The sequence below is a fragment of the Muscardinus avellanarius genome (assembly GCF_963383645.1).
Source record: "Muscardinus avellanarius genome assembly, chromosome: 14".
NCBI lineage: Eukaryota > Metazoa > Chordata > Mammalia > Rodentia > Gliridae > Muscardinus > Muscardinus avellanarius.
The window spans coordinates 88975280-89003221 of record NC_137800.1 but is presented as its reverse complement, the minus strand read 5'-3'; the positions used below and the strand labels follow the sequence as shown (position 1 = coordinate 89003221).

General features: G+C 58.0%; 3 protein-coding genes across 4 annotated transcripts; 1 reads left to right on the top strand and 2 right to left on the bottom strand.

The window, feature by feature from the left end:
* Nucleotides 1–42: 42 nt before the first annotated feature.
* Nucleotides 43–17226, bottom strand: C4B (complement C4B (Chido/Rodgers blood group); the record flags this gene model as incomplete). 2 transcript variants are annotated; one of them, XM_080710728.1, is made up of 41 exons in its annotated part: nucleotides 43–184; nucleotides 328–460; nucleotides 701–784; nucleotides 884–982; nucleotides 1070–1159; nucleotides 1285–1387; nucleotides 3258–3332; nucleotides 3452–3542; nucleotides 3629–3815; nucleotides 3897–3990; nucleotides 5121–5180; nucleotides 5712–5879; nucleotides 5950–6182; nucleotides 6969–7140; nucleotides 7247–7363; nucleotides 7449–7605; nucleotides 7731–7806; nucleotides 7928–8137; nucleotides 8233–8322; nucleotides 8423–8474; nucleotides 9474–9683; nucleotides 9781–9920; nucleotides 10102–10172; nucleotides 10268–10379; nucleotides 10464–10661; nucleotides 10885–10959; nucleotides 11097–11223; nucleotides 11476–11634; nucleotides 11787–11972; nucleotides 12102–12287; nucleotides 12401–12577; nucleotides 12666–12781; nucleotides 13750–13882; nucleotides 13963–14068; nucleotides 14865–14961; nucleotides 15518–15600; nucleotides 15788–15876; nucleotides 15958–16028; nucleotides 16448–16649; nucleotides 16843–17038; nucleotides 17159–17226. In XM_080710728.1, 41 exons carry the CDS (start codon nucleotides 17224–17226, stop codon nucleotides 43–45), a joined length of 5235 nt encoding a protein of 1744 aa, XP_080566854.1. The 2 variants fall into 2 exon arrangements, with proteins under 2 accessions (XP_080566854.1, XP_080566855.1); XM_080710729.1 differs by lacking the exon at nucleotides 3452–3542 and having other exon boundaries at nucleotides 3676–3815.
* Nucleotides 17227–18235: 1009 nt separating this feature from the next.
* On the bottom strand, nucleotides 18236–25637 carry WHR1 (winged helix repair factor 1; the record flags this gene model as incomplete). The annotated part of the gene is made up of 7 exons (XM_080710594.1): nucleotides 18236–18281; nucleotides 18455–18602; nucleotides 18926–19023; nucleotides 19336–19475; nucleotides 20221–20316; nucleotides 25306–25442; nucleotides 25532–25637. The coding sequence occupies 7 exons, from the start codon at nucleotides 25635–25637 to the stop codon at nucleotides 18236–18238; spliced, it is 771 nt and encodes a 256-aa protein (XP_080566720.1).
* Nucleotides 25638–26191: 554 nt separating this feature from the next.
* On the top strand, nucleotides 26192–27933 carry DXO (decapping exoribonuclease; the record flags this gene model as incomplete). The annotated part of the gene is made up of 6 exons (XM_080710559.1): nucleotides 26192–26547; nucleotides 26720–26955; nucleotides 27045–27264; nucleotides 27352–27487; nucleotides 27606–27700; nucleotides 27783–27933. 6 exons carry the CDS (start codon nucleotides 26192–26194, stop codon nucleotides 27931–27933), a joined length of 1194 nt encoding a protein of 397 aa, XP_080566685.1.
* Nucleotides 27934–27942: the final 9 nt, after the last annotated feature.

The following is a 27942-nucleotide window of genomic DNA, read 5'->3' as shown; positions in this document are numbered from 1 at the left end:
CTGCCCAGCTCAGGCTGGTCCTGGGAGGTGGGCCAACCGCCCTCACACCTGGCACCCCTGGGTGCCGTACTCCTGGAGGAAGTCGCTGAGCTGGGCGCAGGCTGCCCGCTGGCGGGTGGTCTGGCACAGGCGCTTGGAGGGCATCTCCTCGATCCAGCTGTTGGAGTCCAGCAGGTACTGGGGGCTGCAGGGCCAAGGCGCTGTCAGCTGGAGGGCGGGAGGGTGGGCACGAGGGTGCTGGGCCTCTGAGGGGCAGGGCTGGGTACCAGGGATCTGTGCCCTAAGGAAGGTCACAGGCGCAGGACAGGAAAGGACCCCAGGACTCACTCTCCCTTGAGGTCATAGGTCGCCCCGTCCAGACCCATGATCAGATATTCTTTCTCGGGCTCCAGGCGAAGGCGGCACGAGGCCCGAACCAGGAAGTTGCGAGTCTGCCCGGCAGCGGCCTTGGCATCCTTGGCTGGGGATGACGTGACCCTTCAGAGGGGAGGAGGCCAGGGCGGCACAGAGCGCCTGCACATCCGGCCATTTAACCCCGCCACTCCCACGGCCAGGGCTCCCCATCAGGGGCGGACCCAGGTTCCTAGGGCCCGAGGGGAAGTGTGCGCTGAGTTGTCAGGGCTCCAGATGGCCCGGCCTCCCTCCCGGGCCTCATCCTCCCTGCCTCCCCCGCAGCCTGCCTCCCCAGCTCCCTTCCTACTAAAGTGCAGGACTTGAGTAATCTTGGTCTCAAAGAGGCGGAAGGCAGCTCGGCTATCTTCTCGGAGAACCTGGACCTGGAAGCCTGAATGGGGGCGGGGGACGGCAAGGGAAGGGCTTGTCACCAGGGCCCCAAGCCAGCCAGGAGGGGCGCAGGCAGCTGGTCGCCAGGGGAAGGACTGACCGTACTCCACGCGGGGGTAGTAGCAGGCAAACTTCATCCGGTACCCGTCCTCATCCTGCAGCCCCCGCTCCAGGGCGCGGCGCTGTCGCGGGCACTTTCCTGAGGCCGAGGGCAGAGATGAGCCGGTGGCGCCTGGGCCCCACCAGCCCGTGCGCCCGCCCGCCGGGCCAGCCGGCCGTGTCTCACCCTCAGCACACTGGCACACGTCAGCGGAACACAGAGTGGACAGGAGTTTGCTCTTGCTGGGCGCCCCATAAAACACAGAGCACTTGTGATCTGCAGAAAAGCCAGGCGAGCGCTCAGGGGGGCGTGTTCGTCCTCTCTTCCCCTGTCCCACAGAGGCCGGACACCCCCCTCACTCCACCCTTCCTGACACCCCAAACCCCGTCCCGAGCGCTCACCGGGGCTGTAGTAGTCATAGAGGACAGCGCTGGCCGGCTGCACCAGCCCCACGGCCACCTCCTGCACGGCGCCAAAGCCCACGCACTCCCGGGAGGTGGGGACCTGGCGCGAAGTGGGGAGCGGGTGAGGAGACCGGGGATCTGGCCTGCAGGCCCCCGCTGCCTCTACGTAGCCTGTTTTCATTTTATTATATAAATATATATCTATATATATTATTTTTTGTTTGGAAACCAAACTTAGCCTCACTAAATTGCTGAGCCTGGCCTTGAACCTGCGGCCTTCCTGTCTCAGCCTCCCAAATGCTGGGGTGATCGGTATGCGCCAGGGAGCCTGGCTGGCTGCCACTGATCTCATCTCTGACGTCCTTCATGTTCTGTTACCATCCTGCTGCCAGAAGTCTAAAAACCCAAGGTCCTCGATAATTCCTCTGTCAAAAGGGCGACCTTGTTCTGTCCACTGCCCCAGCCTCCCCACCCCCCACCGTGTGTGTGTGTATGTGTGTGTGTGTGTGTGTGTGTGTGTGTTACTGGGGATTGAATCCAAAAACATTTTATCCTCTTATTTCATTTTTTACTTTGAAGCAAGGTCTCACCAAGTCACTGAAGGCCTTGCTAAGTTGCAGCGATCCTCCTGTGTCAGCCTCCCAAGTACTGGGCTGACGGGTGTGCGCTGATGATCCCCAGGTGAACTTGCAGCCCAACTCACCTCAGGATGGTGGCAGGACAGTAAGCCCCCCAGGGCACTCAGCCCACCCCAGCGCACCCCGCCTTTACCTAGTCCTCATCGTCCACACTGCTGGGGCCTGTTACCTGCTGCAACCTAAGGAGGTCTGCCCCGACTCTGCGGCGTTCTGTGTGTGTGTGTGTGTGTGTGTGTGTGTGTGTGTGTGTGTGTGTTACTGGGAGTGGAACCCAGAGGCTTTCTACCTCTGGGCTATACTACCAGACCTTTTTGTATATTTTATTTGGAAACAGGGTCTCACTAAGTTGCTGAAAGCCTCACTAAGTAGCTGAAGCTGGCTTTGAACCTGCGCGATCCTCCTGTCTCAGCCTCCCAAGCGCGGGGATTACAAGCGTGCGCCACTACGCCCAGCTTCACGTCCTCTCTCTCTCTCTCTCTCTCTCTCTCTCTCTCTCTCTCTCTCTCTCTCTCTCCCTCCCTCCCTCCCTCTCTCTCTCTCTCTCCCTTTCTTTCTTTTTTTCCTTTGGTACTGGGGATGGAATTTAGGGCCTCCAAGCTACACCCCCAGCCCTATTTTTTAGTCTTTTTATTTTTGAAACAGGGTCTCACTGAGTTGCAAAGGGCCTCGCTAAGAAGCTGAGGCTGTCTGTGATCCGTGATCTTCTGGTCTCAGCCTCCCAAATGCTGGGATGACAAGCGTGCGCCACAATGCCCAGACGATTTCTTTCTCCACTAGAGTCGAACCCAGGGGCATTCTACCTCCAAGCTACAACCCCATCCCATTTTAAGTGTTTTATGTTGAAAAAGGGACTTTCTAGCTGGGCGTGGTAGCACACGCTGGTAATCCCAGCGGCTTGGGAGGCTGAGACAGGAGGATTGCACAGGTTCAAAGCCAGCCTCAGAAGCCAGCCTACTTGGCGAGGCTCTCAGCAACTTAGCGAGACTCTGTTTCCAAATAAAATATAAAATAGATCTGGGAGTATAGCCCAGAGGTTAAAAAAAAAAAAAAAACGCCCCTGGGTTCCACACCCAGTACCGCAAAAGAAAGGAAGAAAGAAAGAAAGAAAGAAAGAAAGAAAGAAAGAAAGAAAGAAAGAGGGACTTGCTAAGTTCCTGAGGGTCTCGCTAGCCTCAAAGCTATAATCCTCCTGTATCGACCTCCCAATCACTGGGATTACAAACATGTGCCACCAATACCCAGCATGCAGCCGTCTTCTAAGAAATCGCCAAACACAGACTCAGTGATCCCACCGCCATCAACCCCTTTCCCGTGTCGCCTGTCCCCACTCACCGAGTCGAAGTACAGTAAGACGTGGGGTCCTTCGGTCTCAAAGTGGCTCACGTAACGGTCCGAGAGGGAGGTCAGCTGGGGGAGGGGACGTCATGGGTCAGTGCCCTTGGGCCTGGCTCAAGCCCCGCTCTGCAGCCCGGGAGCTGGCGATGGGCAGGCCCCCGAGGGCGGAGGGGTCGCTCCAGGGGCCGCACCTTCTCCAGGTCAGCACGCAGGGCGTGGAATCCGCTCAGCAGGGTGACGTCTGCGATGGCCATGCCCGACAGCCCCACCTTGCCGTTCCGCCTGCGGAGGGATGCGACCTGCCTTCCCGCTCCCCGTGCCCGTCCCGCCTCCCTCCGCTGCCCCGCGGCCCCTGCGCGTGTGCCCACCAGATGCACACGGTGTACTGCACGCGGGACTCCTGCTCCTCCGCCACCTTGGGTGCCTCCCGCCTGCGGCGGTTCCTCCGCCCCTCAAACAGCTGCAGGGGCGTCACGGGTGGCGCGGCGGTCTCGGGGTCATCCCTGGCTGGAAACTCCTCATACTCATAGTCCTGGTAGTCCTCGTTCGCTTCCCCTGCAAGACGCAGCGTGGTGAGGAGGGCCCGGGGCCACGGGTCGCCCCGAGGGGGCCAAGGCCTCCTGACCCGGCACTCACTCGTGTACTCCACGTGGCCGGTGACTGTCACCTCAATCTGAAGGTCTTGGCAGGTCGTGTTCTTCATCTCCAGGACATTGTAGGTGCGAAGGACCTGGCTCGGCAGGGGCGGCAGAGGACACAGGACGTGTGGGGTGTAGACCTAAGGATGCCTCCCGGGGCTCAGGGAGCCGGGGTCCCAGCCTCACTCACAGGGCAGCCACAGTGGGCGCCAGATGGGCCCCAGCACAGGCTAAGACAGGTGGCTCGGAGGCCAGGGTACAGGGCGCCCGAGGCCAGCACTCAGGCCACACAGGGGCGGGCACAGAAAGTGCGGGAAAGGATTCCAGGATTCCTGGCTGAGGCTGAGACAGGAATGAGCTTGTCCCAGGGGAGGTGTAGTTGTAGCCGGGTAGCCGGGAAGGACATGAGTGGTCTGGCCAGAGAGATGGCCAGAGCTCAACCACAGGAGCCATGGGATAGCAGGCAAGTCCACCTTTTTCTTTTGTGATGCTAAGGATTGAATCCAGGGGTGTTCTGCTGAGCTACTATACCCAAGTTCCCCCTGCCCACCCCGTACTGGGGATGGAACCCAGGGCAGTCTACAGTCTACCTCCGAGCTACACCCCAGCCCTGTTTTTCAGTCTTTTTTTTTTTTTCCTTGAAACAGGGTGTCACTGAGTTGCAAAGGGCCTTGCTAAGTAGCTGAGGCTGTCCTCGAACCACGATCCTCCAGTCTCTGCCTCCCGAATGCTGGGATTACAAGCGTGCCCACCACGCCTGGCTTCCTTTTCTTCTTTTTTAAATCACCAAGTTGCTGAGGGGCTCGCTAAATTGCTGAGGCTGGCCTTGAACCCGCCATCTTCTTATCTCAGCCTCCCAAATCCTGGGATTAACAGGTGTTAATCCCCTGTGCCCTCCCAGACCTGGCTGATGTTCTTCCAGGAGAATCTGACTGGGGTTTGAAAAGCTGATGGATCCGAATGGGGAGGGGAGACAGAGCCAAGGCTGCCTTGGCAAGGGGCTAGGAAGGGAGGGACAGGACCCTGCAGGGCGGGGCAGAGCAGGGGTCACTGGGAGAGGGGCCCCTCTGGAGCGAGGTCACTCAGCCACCTCTGGAGCGGTGGCTGGGCTCAGGGTTGAGGGGCACGGGGAGGGGAGGCGGAGGAGTGTGGGGCCCGTGGCTTGGGCTCCTGGACTGCTCCCTCCCCAGACACCAGCCCCCACCCCAGGCTGTGGCCTCACCTTCAAAGTGCCTTTGCTGTTCCCTCCAACCTTCACGCTAATCTTGCTGCCCAGGGAAAACTGTCAGGAAAGAGACGTCAGGAGGACCCCAGAACTCCGCTTGTTCTGATAACTCATCTCCCTCCCTAGCAGCCCACCTCCTGGGCGTATCCCATGCTTCTAACAGTGAGGCACCGTGGTGCCCAAGACCTTGCCCCAGCCCCAAAGCCCGTGGGTGGACTCTGCACGTGGATTTAGTAGTAGTAATAGTATTTTGGTACTAGGGGTTGAACCCAGAAACATTCTCCTCCAACATATACCACCAGCCCTTTTTTATTTTTTAGTTTTAAAACAGGCTCTTGCAAAGTTGCTGAGGCTGGTCTTGAACCTGCAATCCTCCTGTCTTAGCTTCCCAAGTACTGGGATAACAGGCGTGGCCCCCACGCTCAGCCACATGTATTATTTTATAGGCGAGAAAAGTGAAATCAAAGGCTTGGTGACACTGTCAGGAAGCCTCGCCAGGACCTTGGAAGAGGGCCTTGGGGGGCTCCTGGAGGGGGCGCTTCCGGCCTGGCCCCGGTGCATGGCTCTGGGGAAGAAGGAGTCCCTCACCTGCAGCTCCTCCTCCAGCCCCTTGACTTGGTGGTTGCTCAGCTGCAGCACATGGGTCTTGGGCCCACTTCGACCAGTGGAGCTGAGAGTCACATTGAGAGCCTTCTCCTCGGCGGTGTGGGAGGTGATCCAGTAGGTGGACAGGGCGTCCAGCGCGATCACTGTGTCCTGAGGAGGCGGGCCAGGGCTCAGGCATCTGGCCTCGGGGCACCCACTGCCCAGCCCGGGGCGGCCCTACCTGGGTGCTGCGGAACCCTCCTTGAAAGCTGCACTGGCGGGTGAGCCAGGTGGCAGCCTGGTCTGCCAGGTCGGCCTTGCCCTCCCGAAGCAGCAGGTGCAGCAGCCCGTAGGCCGTGGTTTCAATCCACAGGGCCGGGGCCTGGGGCACAGGGTCCGCTGGGCTGCGAGGGGCCATGGTGGGTGGCACGACATTGTTCTGAGAACCGACGACCGAGCCCCAGTACAGATTATCTGGGAGGCAGGCCCATGGGTGAGCGGGAGGCGGGTGGAGACAGAACCCTCGTCACGGGCCCACAGGCTCCCAGACCCCAAGCCCAAGCGCTCCTTGCCTTCTCTCTCCTCTATGTGCGTCTGTGCATCTATATTTATATTGTATATATGTGTATGTTTTTGCAATCCTGGGGAGCAAACCCAGGGGCTTTCTATCGCTGAGTTACACCCCAGCCCATTTTTTTTCTTTATTTTGAAACAGGGTCTCACTAAGTTGCAGAGGGCCTCACTAAGGAGCCGAGGCTGGTCTCGAACCTGTGATCCTCCTGTCGCAGCCTCCCAAGTACTAGGATTACAAGCATGTGCCCTACGCCCATCTATGTGTGTATTTATAGATATACTTTTTTTTTTGGTATAGAGATTGAACCCAGGGCATTGTACCTCTGAGCTCCACCCCAACCCTATCCTATTTTATTTTCACTTAGAAACAGGGTCTCACTAGGTTGATGAGAGTCTCACTACTTGCCGAGGCCATCCTGAAACTCGCAATCTTCCTCCCTCAGCCCCTCAAGTACTAGGATTACAAGCGTGCACCACCATGCCTGGCTTTTTAAAAAAATAATAATAATAAGTTGCTGAGGTTGGCCTCAAACCTGCAATCCCCTGCCTCAGCTTCCCAAATTCTGGGATTACAGGCACGGGCCACCATGTCCGGCTCCTGTTTGTGTTTTAATTCCTTCTCAAGGTCTCCATCCTCTCTCCTGAGCATGCCCAGGTCCCCAAGGTCCCTGGAGCCCCGTCCCTCACCACCGGTCTCCTCAGCCATGGCCATGAGGTTGTTGTGGGCCACATCCTGCAGGTCCTGGGCGGCCTTGGTCAGCGTCAGGGCGTAGGCTGTGATGGCCGCTGCGTGCGTCCCCAGAAGCCCAGCACTCGTTTTTTCCCCCAGGAATGAGTTTGCCTTCGAGATGGAGGTTTCCTAGAGGAGAATGGGGAAGAAGGTGCGGGGCCTGGGTGCTTGGCTTCCTAGGAGAGCAGGGTGGGCGCCCGGGCTCCGGTGAAGGGCGCACACGCCGGGTCCTTACCACCCTCTGTTTCAGCTCCCCCACATTCTGGTCCTGGAGGACAGCCAGCCCATGATGGAGGGCGATGACCACGAAGGCGGTGAGCGCCACGGTCTCGTCATTTCCCACCAAGCCCCCCTAGGCGGGGACAAAAGAAGCCGTCAGCCAGGAAGGGGAGGGACGGCAGGGCTGATCTTCCCACGTGCCTCCCGGCCCATGGCACCTGCATGTCCCTGTGGATGACGGGACAGAGGTCCTGGAATGAGCCGTCGGCCTGCTGCTGGGACAGCAGCCACCTGGCCGTGTCCCGCAGGTTTTCAGGTGAGCCACCCATCTGCTCCTGGGCCAAACTCAGAACCTTCAGCACAAAGGCCGTGAGCCTAGAGTGGAGGAGGCGAAGGCTGGCGAAGGCCTGGAACGGGCCTATCTCTGGGGACACGGCCCCGGTGGTCCTCCCGTTGCCCTGACCCCGCTCAGATGCCCACAGCTGCTCTCCCAATCTCACCAGGTGCTGCTATCCCGGTGTAACCAGGCGCCATAAGAGCCGTCTGTCTTCCGAAACTGCTGGATGCGCATGTAGCCTGGAAGAGCAGAAGAGGCTTGGAGGGAGGGCCTCCCTGGGTCCTGTTCTTCCTCTCCAGCCTCCACCTACGTGAGCAGCGTCCTCCCAGCCCCCATTGCGGCTGCCCTGCCGCCCAGCACCTTTCTGGATCAGATCCACGGCATGATCCTTGGTCTCTGGGGGCAGTTTGCTCCACTGTTCCGTCTGGTCCAGGTAGCGGGAAGCGGCCAGCGTTGGAGCCAGGTAGAACATGGTCTGTTCGGCGCAGCCCCGGGGAAGCCTCAGGAGGCCGGCCAGGCCTCCTGGGGACAGGGCCCCCTCGGAGCCTAGAGTCTCCAGTGGCTCTGAGCCTGCGAGGAGAGAGGGCTGGGGATGAGTGAAGGGTTGGAGACCCGGATCCAAGGCTCAAAACAGCGCCACCAAGAGGTGCTGAAGGGCATCGCACCTGTAACCCTAACAATGCTGCTGAAGTCACCATCAGGGATAATGTTGGGATCAGAGTTGCCAGGGATTTCCAAGCTCCGGCCTCGGTGGTCTGGAGAGATGGGAGAAGCTGGCAGTCTGTCCTGCCGTCCGCATCCCGGTGGCCCACAGCCCCATCTGGGACTGCTGGCCGGGGTTCGGAGGCCACTCACCTAGGGGGTTGAGTTCATACACCATCTCCTCCGTGTGGGTGGCCCCTTCCTTCTGTCTCGGGAAGGGCAGGGTGGCTGTGAGGGCTCAGACAGCCCTGCAGCCTGCCCCTTGCACATGCCCTGCCCCGGGACTGTGAGTTTAAACTTAGGGACACACTGGGCACACGCTTGTAATCCCCGCGCTTGGGAGGCTGAGACAGGAGGATCACACAGGTTCAAAGCCAGCCTCAGCTACTTAGTGAGGCTCCCAGCAACTTAGTGAGACCCTGTTTCCAAATAAAATACAAAATAGGTCTGGGAGTGTAGCCTAAATGTAGAAAGCCTCTGGGTCCTACGCCCAGTACCACAAAATAAATAAATAAATATAATAATAATAATAAATAAATAAACTCAAGGACACAAGCTGGGCATGGTGGCCCACGTCTGCAATCCCTGGCATCGCAGTACTTGGGAGATTGAGACAGGAAGATCGCAAGTTCGAGGACAGCCTCAGCAAGTAGTGAGACGCTCATCAACCTAACGAGATCCTGTTTCCAAATAAATAAAATTGGGCTGGGGGTGTGGCTTGGAGATAGAATTCCTCTGGGTTCAACTCCCAGCATAGATAGATGATAGATAGATAGATAGATAGATAGATAGAGAGAGAGAGCAGGGCGTGGTGGCACACACTTGTCATCCCAGCATTCGGGAGGCTGAGACCGGAGGATCACGGTTCGCGGACAGCCTCAGGTACTTAGTGAGGCCCTTTGCAACTCAGTGAGACCCTGTTTCAAAATAAAGAATAAAAAATAGGGCAGGGGGTGTAACTCGGAGGTCAAATGCCCCTGGGTTCCATCCCCAGACCCGCAAAAAAAGATGATAGATAGATAGATAGATAGATAGATAGACAGACAGACAGACAGACAGACAGACTTGAGGGACAGAGTTGAGTTGCAAGAGTAGAAGACGTAAGGGGGTCAAGGCATCACGCTTGGGTGCTGCCCCCCCCCAGTAAGGGCCAAGGATGGAGGGTGATCTGGGAGCCTCGTGCGTTCCGGGGTTCACCATTCACCTCAATATGCAGAACCTTTGAAACTGCATCCCCCACGGGGAAGGTGATGGGTCCTCGAGCCACCACCTTCAGGGACACAGCAGCGGCCGCCATGGGTACCACGGAGAAGGCAACTGGCCGGGCAGAGCCCGCAGGCACCAGAACCTGCTGAGCCAGCCCCTGGCCCCCAGCCAGGCACAGCCCCTCCACTGGGGACACGTGGACGCTCACCTGGGGCGAGAAAGTAGGGATGGCCATGGGCCAGGCCCAGTTAGGCTCCCAGCCCCCAACCCCGTGTGCCCAGGCCCCCCAGGATGGGGGGGCTCACATTCAGGCTCCTATCTAGGTAATTGTAGAGGACGGGCCGCAGCTCCAGATGCTCAAACCGGCGGACAGAGATGGGCAGGCGCAGGTGCAGGTGAAACTCGCGGAACACACGGAGACGGGCTGGCGTGGCCACGCACAAGCCTGGTGGACATGGACACGGGCAGGGCAGAGGTCAGAGCTGGGGCATCCAGGCTCAGGGTCACAGGCGGCTGCTGGCTCAGGTCCCTGGACCCCCTCCCTCTACTGAGAGCTAACGAAGCAGGGTGCCTGGGATGCACAGAGCAGAGGAGGGCCAGCCCGAGGCCCAGGCGGGCAGCCTCACCGGTGCTCTTGGACAGGCTCACACCATGGATCTCCCACGTGGTCATAGAGTCTGGGAGCCACAGGGACAGCCTGCCGTGGGAAAGGTGGAGGAGTCCTGTCCTGTCCCGGGCCGGCCCCACACCCAGAGCCAGCCCAGAGAGCCGCCAGCCCGGCCCGGGCCTCACGTCTGGGAACGGTCCACTGTCTCCACCTTCCACAGCCAGTTCTCGGGGAAGAAGCTGCGCACCATCACGTCATCCTCTTCCATCAGGTCCTCCTCCTGCAGGGTCTCCAGGGCTGGGCCCCCGGGAGGCAGCGGGAGGGTCATTCTGCCCTTTCAGGCACCGTGGCCGGCCCTCGCTCCCGCCGCCCAGCCCTCACCTCGGGCGAGGCCCGCCTGGCCCCGGACCCGGCTCTCCTTGCGCAGGTTCTCTGCAAACTGGCAGCAGGACAGGAAGGGCTCCCGGCAGGCCGGCTGCGGCACCCGGGCTGCACGCTGCTCGCAGGAGCGTCTCATGGGCAGCCGCGTCAGCCCGTCCTGGCAGCAGCGCTTGGCTTCTGGGGATGAATACTGGCCCACTGCAGGGCAAGGGTAAGAGGCTGCAGCACGCAGAGACACGCCTCCGCCGCACCCCGGCCCGAGACGCGTCCCAGCCCCGGAGCCCAGGCGCCTTCGGGAGGACACTAGAAAGCCCCTTCACCCGTCCACACCCCACCCCAGGACTGGCTCCCTGGCCCTGAATCCTGAGATGAGATAGCAGGGAGGCCGAGTCCCACCCTGACCCCCAACCCAGCAACTCACACTTCTCACTGACTGCCCTCTGGAAGTTCACGTTCCTCTTTCTGCGGGTTTTCTTCTCCTTGGGACAGCTCAGACCTAGTGGGAAACGTAGGGTGCGTGGCCTCCCCCACCCCTGGCCTCCCCCGCCCAGCCCTTCGCACCCCTCCCTCCTTGTCCACAGGCCCTTGTCCACACTTAACTCTCCCCTCGCCCCTCCACTGCCCCGTTCTCACCCTCTCGGACCGGGGTCAGTAGTTCTCCATCGGCGAAGGCCAGGCCAGCGGCCTGGAACACCTGCAGGACGCTGTCCCCGCCTCCGGGACCACAGCCAAGGTCATAGCTGTTCATGACTTCAAAGACCTGGATAAAAGTCGGCAGGGAGGCTGAGGGACCACAGTGGCTGAGCGGCAGGGTCAGCCAGGCAGCTGAGGGTGAGGGGGCAGGGCCTGGCCTTCCCAGAGACACAGGGATGGGGCCCAGAGAGGGGGAGGACGAGGTCCACAGCCTGTGGGGAGCCCGCTGAGATCCAGGGACCGGGCTCAGCGCTCAGGGCCAGAGAGGCCAGGGAAGAAGCCATGGTGGGCAAGAGCAGGGGGAGAGGACTGGACAAACCTTGGCCATGTTGAGGGGCTTGTGGGACCTGCTGCCCACCGCGTACAGAGCCGTGTCCACTGCTCCCAGGGCCACCAGGGCCAAAGAGTCGGTCTTCAGATGCAGCTTGACATTCTCCCCATTACGGTAGTCTCTGGTACCGTCCACACTCAGCTCCAGCTGGCAGAGGTGGCAGATGGCGGCAGTCGGAGTGAAGAGAGCTTCTTTCAGTCCTGGGTGTCTTGTAGGCAATCACCCTGTCCCCCAAATACACGCACACATGCATGCACACACATGCACACGCACACATGCACAACAACTCCTCCAGTCACCTCGCCCTCGCAGGTGTCAGCCTGGACATCCACTCTCAGGGAGTTGGCCACTGGGAGGCCTCGGTGATAGTAGAAGGCCACGACGTGGAAGGAAGGTGCCAGATGGTGGTCCACAAACACGGAGATCGAGGTCAGGGCCCTCCTGGGCTCTCTATTCATAGACACGATCTCACCCCGAGATACGATCTGAGCCAAGAGGAAGCGGCCAAGACAAGAGTCCCCTTCATCGTGCACGCCCAGCCCCGAAACTGCACCCAGCCTGCCCAGGGGCTCCTCCTTGCACCTCACCCTCCTCTACACCCCAGCGATGCGTACCATGTAGTAGTAATGAGAGAAAGTGGCCCCGCTGTCACCCAGGGCTTGCAGGTTCAGGGTGATAGTGTCCCCAATAGCTGGGGGTCGAGGGTACTGCTGCACAATAGACAGAAAGCCAGGGCCGCCTGGGGGTGGGGCTCTCACTGTGTGTCTGGCTGTGGCTGGGTAGGGGGAGCCTGCAGACACCTGGAGAGACAGACAGGGTCCGTGGCCAGGGTCCACATGCCCCACTTCTCCTCCCCGGCTGGGCCATGGGCCCTGGCCTCCCCCCACGGCCCGCCCAGTCAAAGGAGCCCTACTAGGAGCTGCAGCTCGGTGACAGTCTGCGGGATAATGACAGGAATGTTGACCCGGCCTTGCCCATCTGTGTTTTGCTGATAGTTCTTGACTTTTGAATCAGACCCAGACACCAACGTGGCAGAAACTTTGACAGGAACACCAGAGGCTGGGGACCCCGTCGTCTCACGGACCATGGCCTAGGCAGGCGGGACAGGGGCTGGTTAGAGAGAACGGCAACCAGAGCCTGGGCCCTCCTGACCGCCACTGCTCCCCTCCAGGAGAAACCTGCAGCAGGAAGGGGGCCCCGGGCACTAAATGTCGCTTGGTGTTGCTCAGATCCAAGGAGAAGGCCGATGACACAAAATGCCAGGACGTGAGCTCCGCCTCTTCCAGCTCCCCGCCTGCAAGACAAAGAGCAGAAGGACGTGGGAAGGGAGGGACGGGAGGCGAGGGGTGGCTTGAGCATGGCGCCCACAGACAGTGAGCTCTCCTGGGCACAGGCCAGCTTGTGATCATCTCTCTGCTTGCTGAGACCCAACGTGGGGCCTGCACAGAGGTGGGCCTGCCAGGTGTCTACTGGATGTGTCAGTGACGGAAGGCGTCAAAAAAGAAAAAGAAACTGAGATGAGACGGGGACGGAAGGCAGAATCGGGCCAAGACACAGTTGGAACAAGGCGAGGGACCCTGGGTCTTTCCTGGCATTGGGTCTGAGATGAGATGGCAGAAGCCAGGGCTAATGCTGGTGCTGGGGAGTAGGGTTGGTGCTGTGACTTGGATCGCAAGTGTCTCCCACAGGTGCATGTGTTAAAGGCTTGCCCTCCAGCTTAATGCCACTGGGAAGTGGTGGGACCTTTAAGAGGTGTGCCTAGCAGGTCACCAGATCATGCCCTTGAGGGAAGACCGGGATCCTGGTCCCTCTTCTCTTTTCTCTTTCTCTTTTGGTATGGGGGTTGAACACAGGGGCATTCTACCTCCAAGCTACACCCCCAGTCTTTTTTTTTTTTTGGTGGTGGTACTGGGGTTCCTGGAAGCCCTTCTACCTCCGGGCTACACTCCCAGACCTATTTTTTTATTTGGAAACAGGGTCCCTTAAGCCAACACGGCTGGCTTCGAACCTGTGCGATCCTCCTGTCTCCACCTCCCAAGCGCGCGGGGACGACAAGCGTGGCCACCGCGCCCGGCGACGTCTTTTTTTTTTTCAAACAGGGACTCACTAAGTTGCTGGGGGCCTTGCTTACTTGCCGAGGTTGGCCTCAAGCCTGCCGCTCCCTGGTCTCAGCCTCCCAAACTTCATTCAGGCCACTGTTATAGTGTCAGGAAGATGACTGACAGCCGGCTCAGAGGCTGGGGTCTGGGGAGAACCACCCACCTGGAGACTCAATGACGGCCGCTGCAGCATAGAGGCGCAGCCCCTGGAGGTCAGCCGTGCCGAGACTGAGCTTCTCCAGGGCGGCCTGGACCTCATCCTTGGAGAGGGAAATGTGGCTCTGGCCATCCACCAGCTAGGGCAGAGGGGAAACAGGATGTGGAGTAAGACTGGAGACCTCAGCCCTGCCGCACGCCTCCCGGACCCGCGCCGTACCTTGAGCTGCATCTCCAGCCCCCGGAGGAACTTCTTGTTACCATCGTCGTCCAGGAGTGCGAAGCGCATGTAGGCCACGCCCTGCACCGGTTTCCCATAGATGTACCTGTCCCCCAGGGGTGGAGGGAGGGGTGGGCTGAGGTCTGGGAGAAATAACTGCCCTTTTTTGATTTTTGGCACTTGGGATTGAATCCAGGGTATTCTACCTCTGAGCTACAGCCCCAACTCTTTTATTTGTTTGTTTGGGGGATTTTTTTTTGGTACTGAGGGTAGAACCCAGGGGCATTTTACCTCCGAGCTATACCCCCAGCCCTATTTTTTATTCTTTATTTTGAAACAGGGTCTCACTGAGTTGCAGAGGGCCTCACTTAGTAGCTGAGGCTGTCTGTGAACCGTGATCCTCCTCTCTCAGCCTCCCAAGTACTGAGATTAGAAGCGTGAGCCATCAGGCCCAGCTTTTTTATTTTTATTTTTATTTTTTGTAGTACTGGAGATGGAATCCAGGGGCTTTCCACCTGCGAGCTATACTCCCAGCCCTATTTTATATTTTATCTGGAAACAGGGTCTCACTAAGTTGCTGAGAGCCTCACTAAGTAGCTGAGGCTGGCTTTGAACCTGCGCAATCCTCCTGTCTCAGCCTCCCAAGTACTGGGATTACAAGTGTGTGCGTGCCGCCATGCTTGGCTTTTTTTTTTTTTTAATTATTGTATTTTGAAACCAGGTCTCACTAAGTTTTTAAAGCTCTCCCTAAGTTGCTGAGGCTGGCAGTGAACTTCAAGTGCTGGAATTACAGTTGGTGCTAGCATGACCCACTGGATATCATGATGCAGGAGGGGTCCACGGCGGAGCTCCACTGCAGGCGGAGGCCTGGGAGCCGGGACCAGGCAGGGTGTGGGTGTTACCTGGCCTGGACGTCTAACTGAATTTCATCAAGATGGTCGGGTGTCTTCAGAATGTAGGGCTTTCCAGGGATGATCTTCACCTCGAAGTTGGGAAGGACTGAGACAGGGAGGAGGGACAGGCGGGTCAGACCCCCAAGGACCCTCCAGATAACCCCAACCGAACTCCCTTGCCAGGCTACAGCACCTTCCTGGCCCTCCCTCCTCCCTGGCCCCCCCTCCTCCCTGGCCCTCCCTCCTCCCTGGCCCCCCCTCCTCCCTGGCCCTCCCTCCTTCCAGCGCCTCTCCCTCCTCCCTGGCCCTCCCTCCTTCCAGTGCCTCTCCCTCCTCCCTGGCCCTCCCTCCTCCCTGGCCCCCCCTCCTCCCTGGCCCTCCCTCCTCCCTGGCCCTCCCTCCTCCCTGGCCCCCCCTCCTCCCTGGCCCTCCCTCCTTCCAGCGCCTCTCCCTCCTCCCTGGCCCTCCCTCCTCCCTGGCCCCCCTCCTCCCTGGCCCTCCCTCCTCCCTGGCCCTCCCTCCTCCCTGGCCCCCCCTCCTCCCTGGCCCTCCCTCCTTCCAGCGCCTCTCCCTCCTCCCTGGCCCTCCCTCCTCCCTGGCCCTCCCTCCTCCCTGGCCCTCCCTCCCTTCGTTGCCTGTCTTGTACTGTCTCTAGCACTCACCGTATTTCTTCACCTCAAAATGTGTGCTGCTGTTGGAATCCCAGCTGTCAGAGAACTGGGCTGAGATCCTCCAGGTCCCTGGCCTGAGGTGGACAAGGAAGGGGCTCTCACCCATGCAGGACAGCGCAGAGCCCGAGGCCTGCTTCCCTGGGAAGTGGGCTCGGGGGCAAGCCAGAGGTGCTGAGGCCCGGGGTCAGAGACCCTGGGATGTGGCTGTGCGTGGTGGGAACGGGAGGGTAGACGGGCGGCCACCCTGGGATGGGCGCTCACTCTGAGATGTCCGGAATCACAAAGTCATCCTGGAAAATGGACGAGGAAATGCGCACCTCCTTCTTCCGTACCCGGAGGCCATGAGAGTTCTACAAGGGGAGCAGGTGGGGTGTCAAGCGGAGGTCACTTCAGTGGCCAGGGTTGGGGAGGCCAGAGGGCAGGGGACTAACCTCAACCATGACCGTGAGGGTGTCAGTGGACGGGCGCATCTTTTGATCCAGTGCAAAGACCCGATAGCGAACTGGGAGTGGAGAGCGAGCAGTGAGCGGAATTGCAGGTGCCAAGGGAGGGTGAGCGAGCCGGGACTAAGCGGTTGCTCAGGGGCCCTCTAGTGGCACTGTCCTTCCTCCCTCCCTTTTTTTTTTTGTGGTACTGGGGGGTTAAATCCAGGGGCATTCTACCTCCAATCTACACCCCAGCCCTGTTTAGTTTTAGTTGGAAACAGGATCTAACTAGGTTGATAAGAGTCTCATTACTTGTCGAGGTTGTCCTCGAACCTGTGATCCTCCTGTCTCAGCCGCCCAAGTACTGGGATTACAGGCATGAGCCACCACACCCAGCTGGTGTCCTGCTTTCTTTCTCACAGAAGGGGCACCAAACACATCCTGGGCGGGCTTGGAGGGAGTTGAGGGAGAGTGGCGGCCTGGGGCCAAGGCTCACCCTGCTGGCCAGGGTTATAAATGGGCTGGTCAGTCTGCAGGAAGAGGTGGCCCCGGCGAGTGGAGAAGAGCAGGTTGACACCCTGGATGTCTGTGTCTTTGGACAAAAAGCTCCTCAGCCATGACGACTGGGCCACCAGCTGGACCTGGGGTTTGTTGCGCAGTTCGAAGAGACCACAGCTGCTCGCATCCTTCGGGGGCGTCTGTCAAGAGAGGAAAAGGGAGCAGGTCCGAGAAAGCCGGAGGAGAGCGACAGAGCAAGACAGCGATGTGAATGGAGTCTCCAGGGCGGGGAGAGGGGAGGGAGGGAGGCCAGCAAGGGAGACAGCCGTGTGCACGGCAGAGGGGAGCAGGGGAGGCCCCAGAAGCAGCAGCAGAATTTGGGGGACCAGTTACCTGGAGGCTGAGGAGCGCGAAGTTCTTTTCTGAGCTGAGGGTGAAGTCCTCCCGTGGGGAGCAGGGCTTATTTTTGCTTGGATTTCTCAGGAACAATGATCCTTTTACTACCTGTCCCCGGGGGGCATCCTGGAGCTGCACCCCCACCGACAGGGGGACCCCGAGATTAACCACCGAAGGAGAAAACAGGATCAGCCTGGGGAGATTGGGGAGGGTCGGCAGGGAGCCTTGGCCCACGCCCCTCCACCCCAGTTCTCCCTGGCTCCCATTGCCAGCCCTGCTCCCAGCCCAGCACCCAGGGCGTCACCACCAGCACCTGGGCTTCTGCAGAGACACCACGACAAGGCAGCTGGAGAGGCAGACCAGGCCCCAGAGGAGCCTCATGGCTGCAGGGTCCAGGAGGGGTCAGCTCTGTCTGTCCGTCTGCTCCCTCTGGTCAACCTGGGGTTTGGGGTTGAGTTGACTCTCAACCTGGCTCCTCCCCTTGCCCAGCTAAACCGGGAAACCATGTGACAGGCAAGAAACGCAACTGGCCCTGGGCCCGGTGTTGGGGCGGGGGCAGCAGGAGCGCCAGGGTCTCTGAGGAAATCTTGGCCTGGATGGGTCTCGTCTTTCCGTTAACCCCCCTCATCCCGGAGCCCAGAAGCTCCTTCACACCGGTGTTCTTTGAACATGTGCACGTCTGACCTACAAGAGCCCAACGTGGCCTAGACGCACAGGTTCCCTTAAGGTTGTAACAGGGGTGGGGTTCAAGGGCCCCGGCTCTTCTTTTTACCCCAACACAGACTACACCTGGCCAGCTTCTTCACGTCCTGTGGGCACTAAGGGGAACCCAGGGTTGAAGGGAGCAGGTGAAGGGCCGCCCAGCTCCCTGCCCACCAGTTAACCCTTGCCCTCTCCGACCAGGGGGACGAAGCTCAACCCAAGCCTGGCATTCCCTCTCAACCCCAAGTGACTGCGCACACATCACACGAGACAGGCCATCCAGGCCACGTCACAGGCAAAGGTCTTTATTTGGCAATGCCAACCCCGGTGGGGTAGAGAACCCCGCCTCCTCTCCCAGCCTCCCCAGTCCCAGCTCCCCAGCCCACTCCGCAGCAGCTCCTCCTTCCCCAGCAGGCAGCGGCCCGGTGGCCTTGGTACGGTTTCTGGCTCCACGTCCATGGAAGGGCAGAGAAGTCCTGCCCAAAGTCCACTGCAAGCCAGAGCCCAGCAGTCGCATCTGGCCCTCTGCACCCATGAGCCCAGCACCCAGCCTGGCTCCCGGGCCTGCCCCAGGGGGCCCGGGCTCGGCCGCCATTGGGCAACATTCCCAGGACCCTCTCGCCCATGTCCAGGTAGTAAGCAGAGTAAGCAACGATGACGACGACCAGGATCTTCACGACCAGAATCCTCACGTCTCTGGCAGGCGGAGGAGGGTCCCGGAAGTAGTAGAGATGCTGGAAAGAGAAGAAAGATAAGACTTCGAGGCCCAGGGTGTGCGAGGAGCAGAGCCCGGAGAGGGGTGTCACTGGGTCCCAGGGAAGGGTACGAGGAACCGGGCTCCGTGGGCCAGGAGGAAACCCAACCCGGTAGCTCTCGGCCATCTATGGGAAGCCAGGGCAGGGCTCACCAGTCCACCAGCTGGGCTCCAATGAGGTCATGGACGTGGTAGGCGAGGCCGAGCCGCACTGCGGCGGGCGCCCGCCGACCCAGCAGCTCCGACAGGAGCAGCTCCCGGTACTTGGCCTTGCGGACCATGCCGAGCACAGCCTGGCGCCCTGGAGGAGAGGTGAAAGGGAACAGGGAAAGAGGAACGGCGAATAAGGCCTAGAGGCCTGCAGCCACCAGAGGGCGTCCTTCCTGTAGTACTGGGGATTGAACCCAGGGGCACTTTACCTCTGAGCTTACATCCCCAGGGCTATTTTATTTATTTAGAAACAGAGTCTCAGTTGCTGAGGGCCTCCTTAATTGTCAAGGCTGGCCTCAAACCCGGGATCCTCCTGTCTCAGCCTCCCAAACACTGGGATTACAAGTGTGAGCCACCATGCCCAGCTCAGAGGGTGCTCCTGAGGGACTAGGGGCTGGGGCACAGGCAGGGCACCTTTGATAAAATGCTTGATGAATTTCCCAGCTCCAGGCACAGCTAACCACCAGCTCCCAGCGTCTCGAACAGTGAGGACTCCGGCCTTCACCAGGTGCCTGGGCGAGGGAAGCCAGGCGCAATGAGGCCGGGCCGGAGCCGCCTCTCCTCCCCGCCGCTGCGTTGTCCTCGGTGTCGGCGTGTTAACAGCCGGCAGCCGTGGTCCTGCCAGCCCGAGGCGCCGGGCAACCCTCCCGGCACCCTGCTCTCTGGTCCAGAGTGAGCTAGGCCTCCTCTCTTAGGAGTACACTTAGACATCTTAGTAAACAGAAGGGTCGGCTTCGGGGGCAGGTTCACAGGAAGGGAAAGACGTGGGGGGGGGGGGGGCAGCCAGGCGCCAGGTGTCTGGCTCTGTGGCTCCACAATCTCACGTGATCTCCGGGTCCCTGAAGCCAAAGGTCTGTGTCATCTGCTCCTGCTGAAAACTCAGGTCCCCACACGCTGGAAGCACGGAGGCCAGGAACTTCTGCACTGCTGCAGCGTAAGGTCGGCCATCACAGGCCTTGAGGACCTGGGACAGAGACAAAGCACACGGCCCCACCCTCGGCTTCTGCCCCTTTACCACCAGGACAGTGGTTCTCTTCCTGGTTTACCCCCCACACTTTTTTTTTGGCAGTACCAGGGGCATTCTACCTCTATGCTACACCCCAGCCCTATTTTTTATTGTGTTGGGGTTTTTTTTGAGGGTCTGGGGATGGAACCCAGGGGCTTCTACCTCCGAGCTACACCCTCTGTCCTATATTTTATCTTTATTTTGAAAACAGGGTCTCACTGAGTTGCAAAGAGCCCAAGTAGCTGAGGCTGTCCACAAACCACAATCCTCCTGTCTCAGCCTCCCAAATGCTGGAATTACAAGCATGCGCCACCACGCCTGGCTTCCCTCTCTTTTTGCGTATACTGGGGATCAAACACAGGGGCATGCTAACTCCAAGCTACAACCAAGCCCCCCCTTTCTTAAAATTTTAAGCAAGGTCTTGCTAAGTTGCTAAGATGCTGAAGCTGGCCTTGAACCTGTGACTCTCCTGTCTCATCCTCCTAAATCTTGGGATTACAGGTGTGCACCAGTGCTCCCAGCTGATTTCCCTTAGTCCTTCTACCTCTCTTGCGCTTCCTCCCCTCCTCTCCCTCGCCCTCATTTTACTACCTACCAGAGCCCTGTGCCCTCTCCTTGGGCCATACGATAGGGAAATTGTTTTCGCTTTTATTTCCATTCCCATTTCCTTACCCTCCCCCGCCTGTGACGCAGTGACACGTACTCTGGTCCTGTAGTCCTCGGTGAAGATAATTCCATGGGCGTCCAAGTCAAAGCCCAACTGGACGACTCTGATCTCTCCTTGTTCTTGAAGCTCCTTCTGTCTCCACAGAGAACGGAGGGAGAAGCGTGTCAGGTGAGACAATCTGCTCTACTCTGGGCCCCGGGGCAGGGAGATTTTGTTATCCTGTCCTGGGCACTTTACTGTGTAGGGACCAGGAAGCCTTTTCCAACTAGTTACCTACCCTGCCTTTTCAGTTGTCTGATGTCAAACAATATATTTCCTAAGACCAGGTCTATGCCAGACACTAACATAAAATACTAAGACATGGGGAAGCCAGGCGTGGTGGTGTACGCTTGTCATCCCAGCATTCAGGAGGCTGAGACAGGAGGATTGCAGTTGGCAGACAGCCTCAGCTACTTAGTGAGGCCCTTTGCAACTCAGTGAGACCCTGTTTCCAAATAAAGAATAAAAAATAGGGCTGGGGTGTTCTCAGAGGTAGAATGCCCCTGAGTTCCATCCCCAGTACCACACACACACACACACACACACACACACACACACACAAAAAAAAAAAAAAAAAACAGGGCTGAAGGTGTAGTTCAGAGATAGAAAACCCCTGGGTTTTATTCCCAGTATCACACGCACATAAAGAAAGAAAGAAAGAAAGAAAGAAAGAAAGAAAGAAAGAAAGAAAGAAAGAAAATAAATAGGTCTGGGAATTCAGCCCAGAGGTGGAAAGCCCCTGGATTCCATCCCAGTGCCACCAAAAAAAAAAAAAAAAAAAAAAGGAAAGAAAGAAAAAAATTAATTCTAGAACTGAAAGGAAATGAAACCAAAACCTTAATGGAGCCAGGTGTAATCCCAATACTTGGAAGACTGAGACAGGAAGATCACAGGTTCAAGGACAGCTTCAGCAAGTTGTAAGGTAGTGAGACTCTCATTAACCTAGTGAGACCCTGTTTCAAAATAAAAATAAAAAGAGGGCTGGGGTGTAGCTAGACATAGAATGATCTGGGTTCAGTCTCCAATATCACAGAAATAAATACATAGATAAATTAGATGTGGGTAAGACTCGAATATATTTCATCCTGAAGATTACTCTCCAGGTGTACACCTATGAAATCAAGTATGTCCTGTGTTCCCCACACCCATATGTTGAGGGCTGGGGGTGTCCTCTGGTCGAGTGCTTGCCTGGTGCACTGCGGGCCCTGAGTGCAGCCCGACAGGAGTGGGGGGTCTGCAGGTGGAACTTTAACCCCGAGGCGATGGCATTAAGAGCTGGCAGCCCTAGGTGATCGGATCTGAGCTTCACTCTCGGGAATGGAACCAACGCCCTTATAAAAGAGGCTCGAGACCTAGCTGGTCCTTCCATCTTTTCTGCGATGTGAGAACACAATAACAAGCCACGGTCTTGGAGGCAGGAAGGCCCAGCGCTCACCAGACACTGTTCAAGATGGGTAAATTAAGCTGTTTATACACATAGGTGGAATTAAATTATACACATAGGTGGAAGCCGGGCATGGTGGCGCACGCTTGTAATCCCAGCTACAAGGGAAGCTGAGGCAGAAGTATCAAAAGTTTGAGGCCAGTCCAGGCAACTTAGTGAGAAACTGTCTGAAAGCAAAAATAAATTTTAAAGGGGATGGGGAAAGCCAGGCATGGTGGGATTTGTAATCCCAGTACTTGGGAGGCTGAGACAGGAGGATTGCAGGTTAGCAGCCAGCCTCAGAAATTTGGTGAGTCCTTTGCAACTTAGTGAGACCTTGTTTCAAAGTAAAATATGAAATAAGGCTGAGGGTGTAGCTGGGAGGTAGAATGCACCTGGGTTCCATCCCCATCCCCCATCCCATGTCTGTCTGGGAGGCTGAGAAGGGAGGATTGCAGGTTAGCAGCCAGCCTCAGAAATTCAGTGAGGCCCCTGGAAAAATAGTGAGACCTTGTTTCAAAGTAAAATATGAAATAGGGCTGAGGGTGTAGCTGGGAGGTAGACTGCACCTGGGTTCCATCCCCATCCCCAGTGTCTGTCTGCCTGTCTCTCCCTCTCCCTAAAAGGGGCCAGGGAGCTGGATACGGTGAAACATGCCTATAATCCCAGTACTTGGGAAGCTGAGACAGAAAGATCACAGATTGGAGACCAGCCTCAGCAATTTAGTGAGACGCGTTTCAATATAAAAGGTAGAAAGGGCTAGGGGTTTATCCCAGAGGTAGAATGCCCCATGGGTTCAATCCCCAGTACCAAAAAGAGGGGAGGACTGGGGTGTAGCTCAGTGGTAAAGCATCACTGAGTTCAATCCCCCGTACCACCAAATAGTGATCACCTCCCAAGGGCAAAATTTCAGAGGAAGATGTACGATGTTGGTCATAACTTACAGTTTGGCCTATATGGTGGTGAGGCGGGTATTTCTTTATAAATATTCTTTAAATTCTGTATTGTTTATATTTTCCATTGTACACTTTTTAAAGTTCTTTCAAAATATAAGCTAACACCAATACATTAAAAAAAAAATACACATATGTGTATGTTTTAGTGGGAATTGAACCCAGGGGCATTTTACCTCTATGCTATATCCCTCAGCCCTAATTTTTTTTTTTTTTTTTTTTTGAACAGGGTCTAAGTTACCATGTATTGGCCTTGAACCTGCAGCCCTCTGTCTCAGCCTCCCCAGTACTTAGATTACAAGTGCATGCCACAGCATTGGCAAAAAACTTTTTTTAACTCAGAGGTATTCTACCTCCAAGCTATAACCCCAGCCTTATTTTTATTTTGAAACAGGGTCTCACTAGGTTAGTGAGAGTCTTACTATCTTACAACTTGCTACAGCTGTCCTTGAACCCGCAATCCTCCTGTCTCGGCCTCCCAAGTACTGGATTACAGGCCTGCGCCACCATGCCCGGCCAACAAATGCCTTTTAAGAAGTGGTTCCATCTGACGTGCTTCCCGACACTGGCGCGAGTCTCCATTTCCTTCTTTTCTTTCTTCTTGTGAGGATCGCCATTCACCTTCTACTGGCTAAATCCAATGAGCGGGCTTCGGTTGTGATGTTACTTGACCTCTTCATGGCCCGGTGCCTCGAGCTGCAGGTTCTAACACTGCCAACTATTTCCCCGCGTTGCAAATCTCTCCTTCCACAACAGGCCCGGGACGGCGGCGATCCCTCCTCAGTCCTCTTCACATTCCTCCCTTTATTTCCCTTAGGTCAGTGGGTCTCACATTTTAAGGCGTGTTAAGAATCACGTGGGCAGTACTTAAAAATGTGGATTCCGACGTCCCATCGCAAGAGAATGTAACTCCTTAGCCACCAGTGAGTCCAGGAACCGTTATTTTCTGAAAAAGTAGCCCAGGTAATTCTGACACAGATGAAATTAAAACCATACACGGAGTAATACTGCCATAAACGGTGCCGTCTCCCAGCGTTGTGGCTGGGCAACCGGGCCCTGGTTACCTTTCACTCTAAACCTGGGATCCTTCTTTTCTTATTTTTTTTTGTGGGACCAGGGATGGAACCCAGGGGCACCCTACCTCGGAGCCACACCCCCCAGACTTATTTTTTATTCTTTATTTTGAAACAGGGTCTCAATGAGTTGCAAAGGGCCTTACTGAGGCTGGCCACAAACTGTGATCCTCCTGTGTCAGCCTCCCAAATGCTGGGATTACAAGCGTGCGCCACCACGCCCGGCTAAACCTGGGATCCTTAACCATGAATCTCAGAGGATCTGTGAAACTCCTCCACAAATAGTATATTTTGTACATATGTGACATGTATGCATTTTTCTAGAAATAAATAAACATCTTTTTTTTGAGGTGCTGGGGATTGAACCCAGGAGCATTTTACCTCCAAGTTACACCCCCAAGTCCTATTTATTTTATTCTTTATTTTTTAACAGGGTCTCACTAAGTTGCAGAGGGCCTAAGTAGCCGAGCCTGTCTGGGAACTTGCAAACCTCCTGTTTCAGCCTCCCAAATACTGGGATTACAAGCGTGCGCCACCACGCCCGGCAACCATCACTTTCTTCACCTAGACTTTGTAAAAACAAAACAAAAAAAGTAAGAAAACACTCTTCTGTGTGTGTGGTACTGGGGATTGAACCCAGAGGCATTCTACCTCCGAGCTACATCCCCAGCACTATTTTATGTATTTATTTATTTATTTAGTAGTACTTGGGGGTGGAACCCAGGGGCTTTTCTACCTCCAGACTATACTCCCAGACCTATTTTATATTTTATTTGGAAACAGGGTCTTAATAAGTTGCTGAGAGCCTCACTAAGTAGCTGATGCTGGCTTGAACCTGTGCGATCCTCCTGTCTCAGCCTCCCAAGCGTGGGGATTACAAGCGTGTGCAACCAGGGGCTCTATTTTACTAATTTTGAAACAAAGTCTCATTAAGTTGCTGAAAGACCTACTAACTTGCTGAGGCTGGCCTTGAACCTGTGATCCGCCAGTCTCAGCATCCCAAGTACTGGGATTACAGGCAGACACCAGCACACCTGGCTCATCCCTTACTTTTCTCACTGGGTCTCACCCACATCCCAGGACTGAGCTGCTATTCACACCTGCATGACTCTTAAGGACTTCTATCATTGGCCCTGAATTCTCTCCAACTATCATATCCAACTATCTACTGCATTTGTTCTTCACTGATCCCACAAGCACCTCCAACTCAACTCGTGCAAAAAGTCTGGGGGTTGTCCCGGCCCCCTCCCTCTTCCTCACCCTCCACCCGACTTCCCTCTTCCTCTCTCCATCCCTCCCACGCTCTCTATTTAGGCCTTTTCCGTTCTCAGCTGCAATATCCCTGAGCTGATCTCCCTCAGGGTCCTACCTCCGATACATCGTCCCCTCTCCTGCTTAACACACTCTGCCAGCTCACACCTCGCCCTAATCTTCAGTGCAGGACGGAAACGGCGCTGATGGATGCTAAGGCGGGTGGTGACCCGCGGCCGGCCTGCATCCCCCAAGCCTGCCTCCGCCTGGGCCTCGCTCTTCTCATCTCCCGGCCCTGGCCTGAAGTCGGCTGGACGGCTGGCCCCGAGCGTGGCCGCTGGCGGGGAGGGAAGGGCCCCGGAGTGGCTGCGACGCCGCTCACCAGCTGCAGGTCGGCCACCGTCCGGTCGGGCACCAGGCTGTACACCTGGCTCCGCAGCGCGATGGGCGGCAGCGCGTCCTCGAACAGGCCCCTCGGGAACAGCCGCACGAGCTCCGCGACCGCCGCGCGCGCCGACCCTGGGCGGACAGACCGGCGATGAGGCGGCGGGGACGGGGCCGCCGGGGCCGCCGCTCTCCCCGCGCCTGCCACCGGGGGCCGCGGCTACCTGCCTCGCCCCGCAGGGGATCCGCCGCCGCCGCCGCCGGGCCTCGCTCCCGCCGCCGCTTCAGCCCGAAGGTCTCCGGGACCAGACGGTGCCTCTTCCGGCTCATGGCCGGGACTCCGCTCCGCGGAAGGGGCGGAAAGTCGCGAACGCGGGGCCGGCGGCGCACAGCAGTGACGTGGCTCCTCGGAGGCCCGGGCCGGCGTCAGCACGCCGGAACCAAAGCGGCCCGCGTCTAGGGCCCCGGGGGGCGCGCGGGACGGACCAGCGCCACTTCCGGCCCGCTCCGGCCGCTGATTGGCTCCTGCCGAGGACACGCCCACCCGCGGAGGCGCAGGCGGCCAGGCCGGGCTCCAGTTCCTGACGTTAAATCTCAGCTCTTGGCCCTTTCGCGCCCTGTCGCTGGGCCATTGCGTCATCGCGAGCTGGAGCACCGCCTGGGCGTCCGTCTCCGGCTTCTCTCATGCCGGGCCTGACGTCATAGCCTCGCGGAGGTGGAAGTCAAGGTTTTAAGGTAACCAGATCCTTGGCCTGACCTCACAGCATTTGGAGGAGCTGGGGAGGGGGAAGCGCCTAGAAAGGGGCTGGGCTGGAGCCTGGCAGTCTGCAGGCTCGCTCGGTCCTGACCCGCGCTGGCGCAATCATGTTCCCTCCTAGGACCTCATGGAGCCCAGAGGGACCAAGAGAAGAAATGAGGAGCTGGAGGTAGCTGAACCTCGGAACAAACTCCCCCATTCGGCACCCTCACTGCCCACAGAGCCGGCCCTCTACTCTGGACCCTTTCCTTTCTACCGGCGCCCTTCGGAACTAGGCTGCTTCTCCCTGGATGCGCAACGCCAGTACCATGGGGATGCCCGAGCCCTTCGCTACTACAGCCCACCCCCCACTAACGGTCCGGCCCCCAACTTTGACCTCAGGGATGGATACCCTGATCGATACCAGCCCCGGGATGAGGAGGTCCGAGAGGGGCTGGACCACTTACTGCGCTGGCTTCTGGAACATCGAGGCCAGCTGGAGGGGTGAGCTGATTAAGCACACATCCGTAGTAGATGCGGAGACCCACACATACGCGCTCAGGAAGGCCGCAGCCGGAGCCAGAATCAGCCCTCAGAGGGCACTGACTGCTCTTTGGGGGAGCCAGCCGCCCTGATGCTTGTGTTCGACCTTTAGCCTCTAACTCTCCTCCCTCAGGGGTCCCGGCTGGCTGGCCGGGGCCACAGTGACCTGGCGGGGGCACCTGACAAAATTGCTGACGACACCGTATGAGCGGCAAGAGGGCTGGCAGCTGGCAGCCTCCAGGTTCCAGGGGACACTGTACCTGAGCGAGGTGGAGACGCCAGCCGCTCGCGCTAAGAGGCTGGCCCAGCCACCGCTCCTCCTGGAGCTGAAGTACATGGGCTACAAGTTTGAGCAGTACCTGTGCGCAGGTGAGAGTTGCCTCTGCTCGGTGGCCCCTCTCCTCTTCCCCAGAGACTGAGACCCCCCAACCCCTGCTGCTGCTTCTCTCCTTGTGTAGACAAACCCGGAGGCTCCCCAGACCCCTCGGGGGAGGTTAACACCAACGTGGCCTTCTGCTCTGTGCTACGCAGCCGCCTGGGAAACCACCCTCTGCTCTTCTCGGGGGAGGTAGACTGCACAGACCCTCGGGCCCCGTCCACACAGCCCCCCGCCTGCTACGTGGAGCTCAAGACCTCCAAGGAGATGCACAGCCCCGGACAGTGGAGGAACTTCTACAGGTCCAGCACGGGGGCGGGCAGGGCAAGGGCTGGGAGGGGCCGGGGAGGAGGGGCCTGAGAGTGAAGACCCCGTGCCTTTCCTGTCAGGCACAAGCTCCTGAAATGGTGGGCTCAGTCCTTCCTCCCAGGCGTCCCAAATGTCATCGCTGGCTTCCGGAACCCAGAGGGTTTCGTCTGCTCCCTCAAGACCTTTCCAACCATGGACATGTTTGAACTCGTCAGGGTAAGCCATGGTGCCACAGCTCCAGCCTGGCCTTTCCCCGCCCTCTGGCGTCCCGACCTGCAGATGCCAGCCCCTCCTCAGCCCCTCCTCAGCCCCGCCCTCCTCTTCCTCTCTCCAGAACGACCGTGATGGCTGGAACCCGTCCGTGTGCATGAACTTCTGTGCCGCCTTCCTTAGCTTTGCCCAGAGCACAGTTGTCCAGGATGACCCCAGGTGAGGCGCTCAACTCTGTACACCCCCTTTGGGTCCCAAGAGCTGGGCCTCTGGCCTTCCTCACACCTCCATCTGCCCCCAGGCTCGTCCACCTCTTCTCCTGGGAGCCCGGTGGCCCAGTCACAGTGTCTCTGCATCAAGATGCACCCTATGCCTTCCTGCCCTCGTGGTACGTGGAAGCCATGACCCAAGACCTCCCATCGCCACCCAAGACACCCTCCCCGAAAGACTGATGCTTCCGA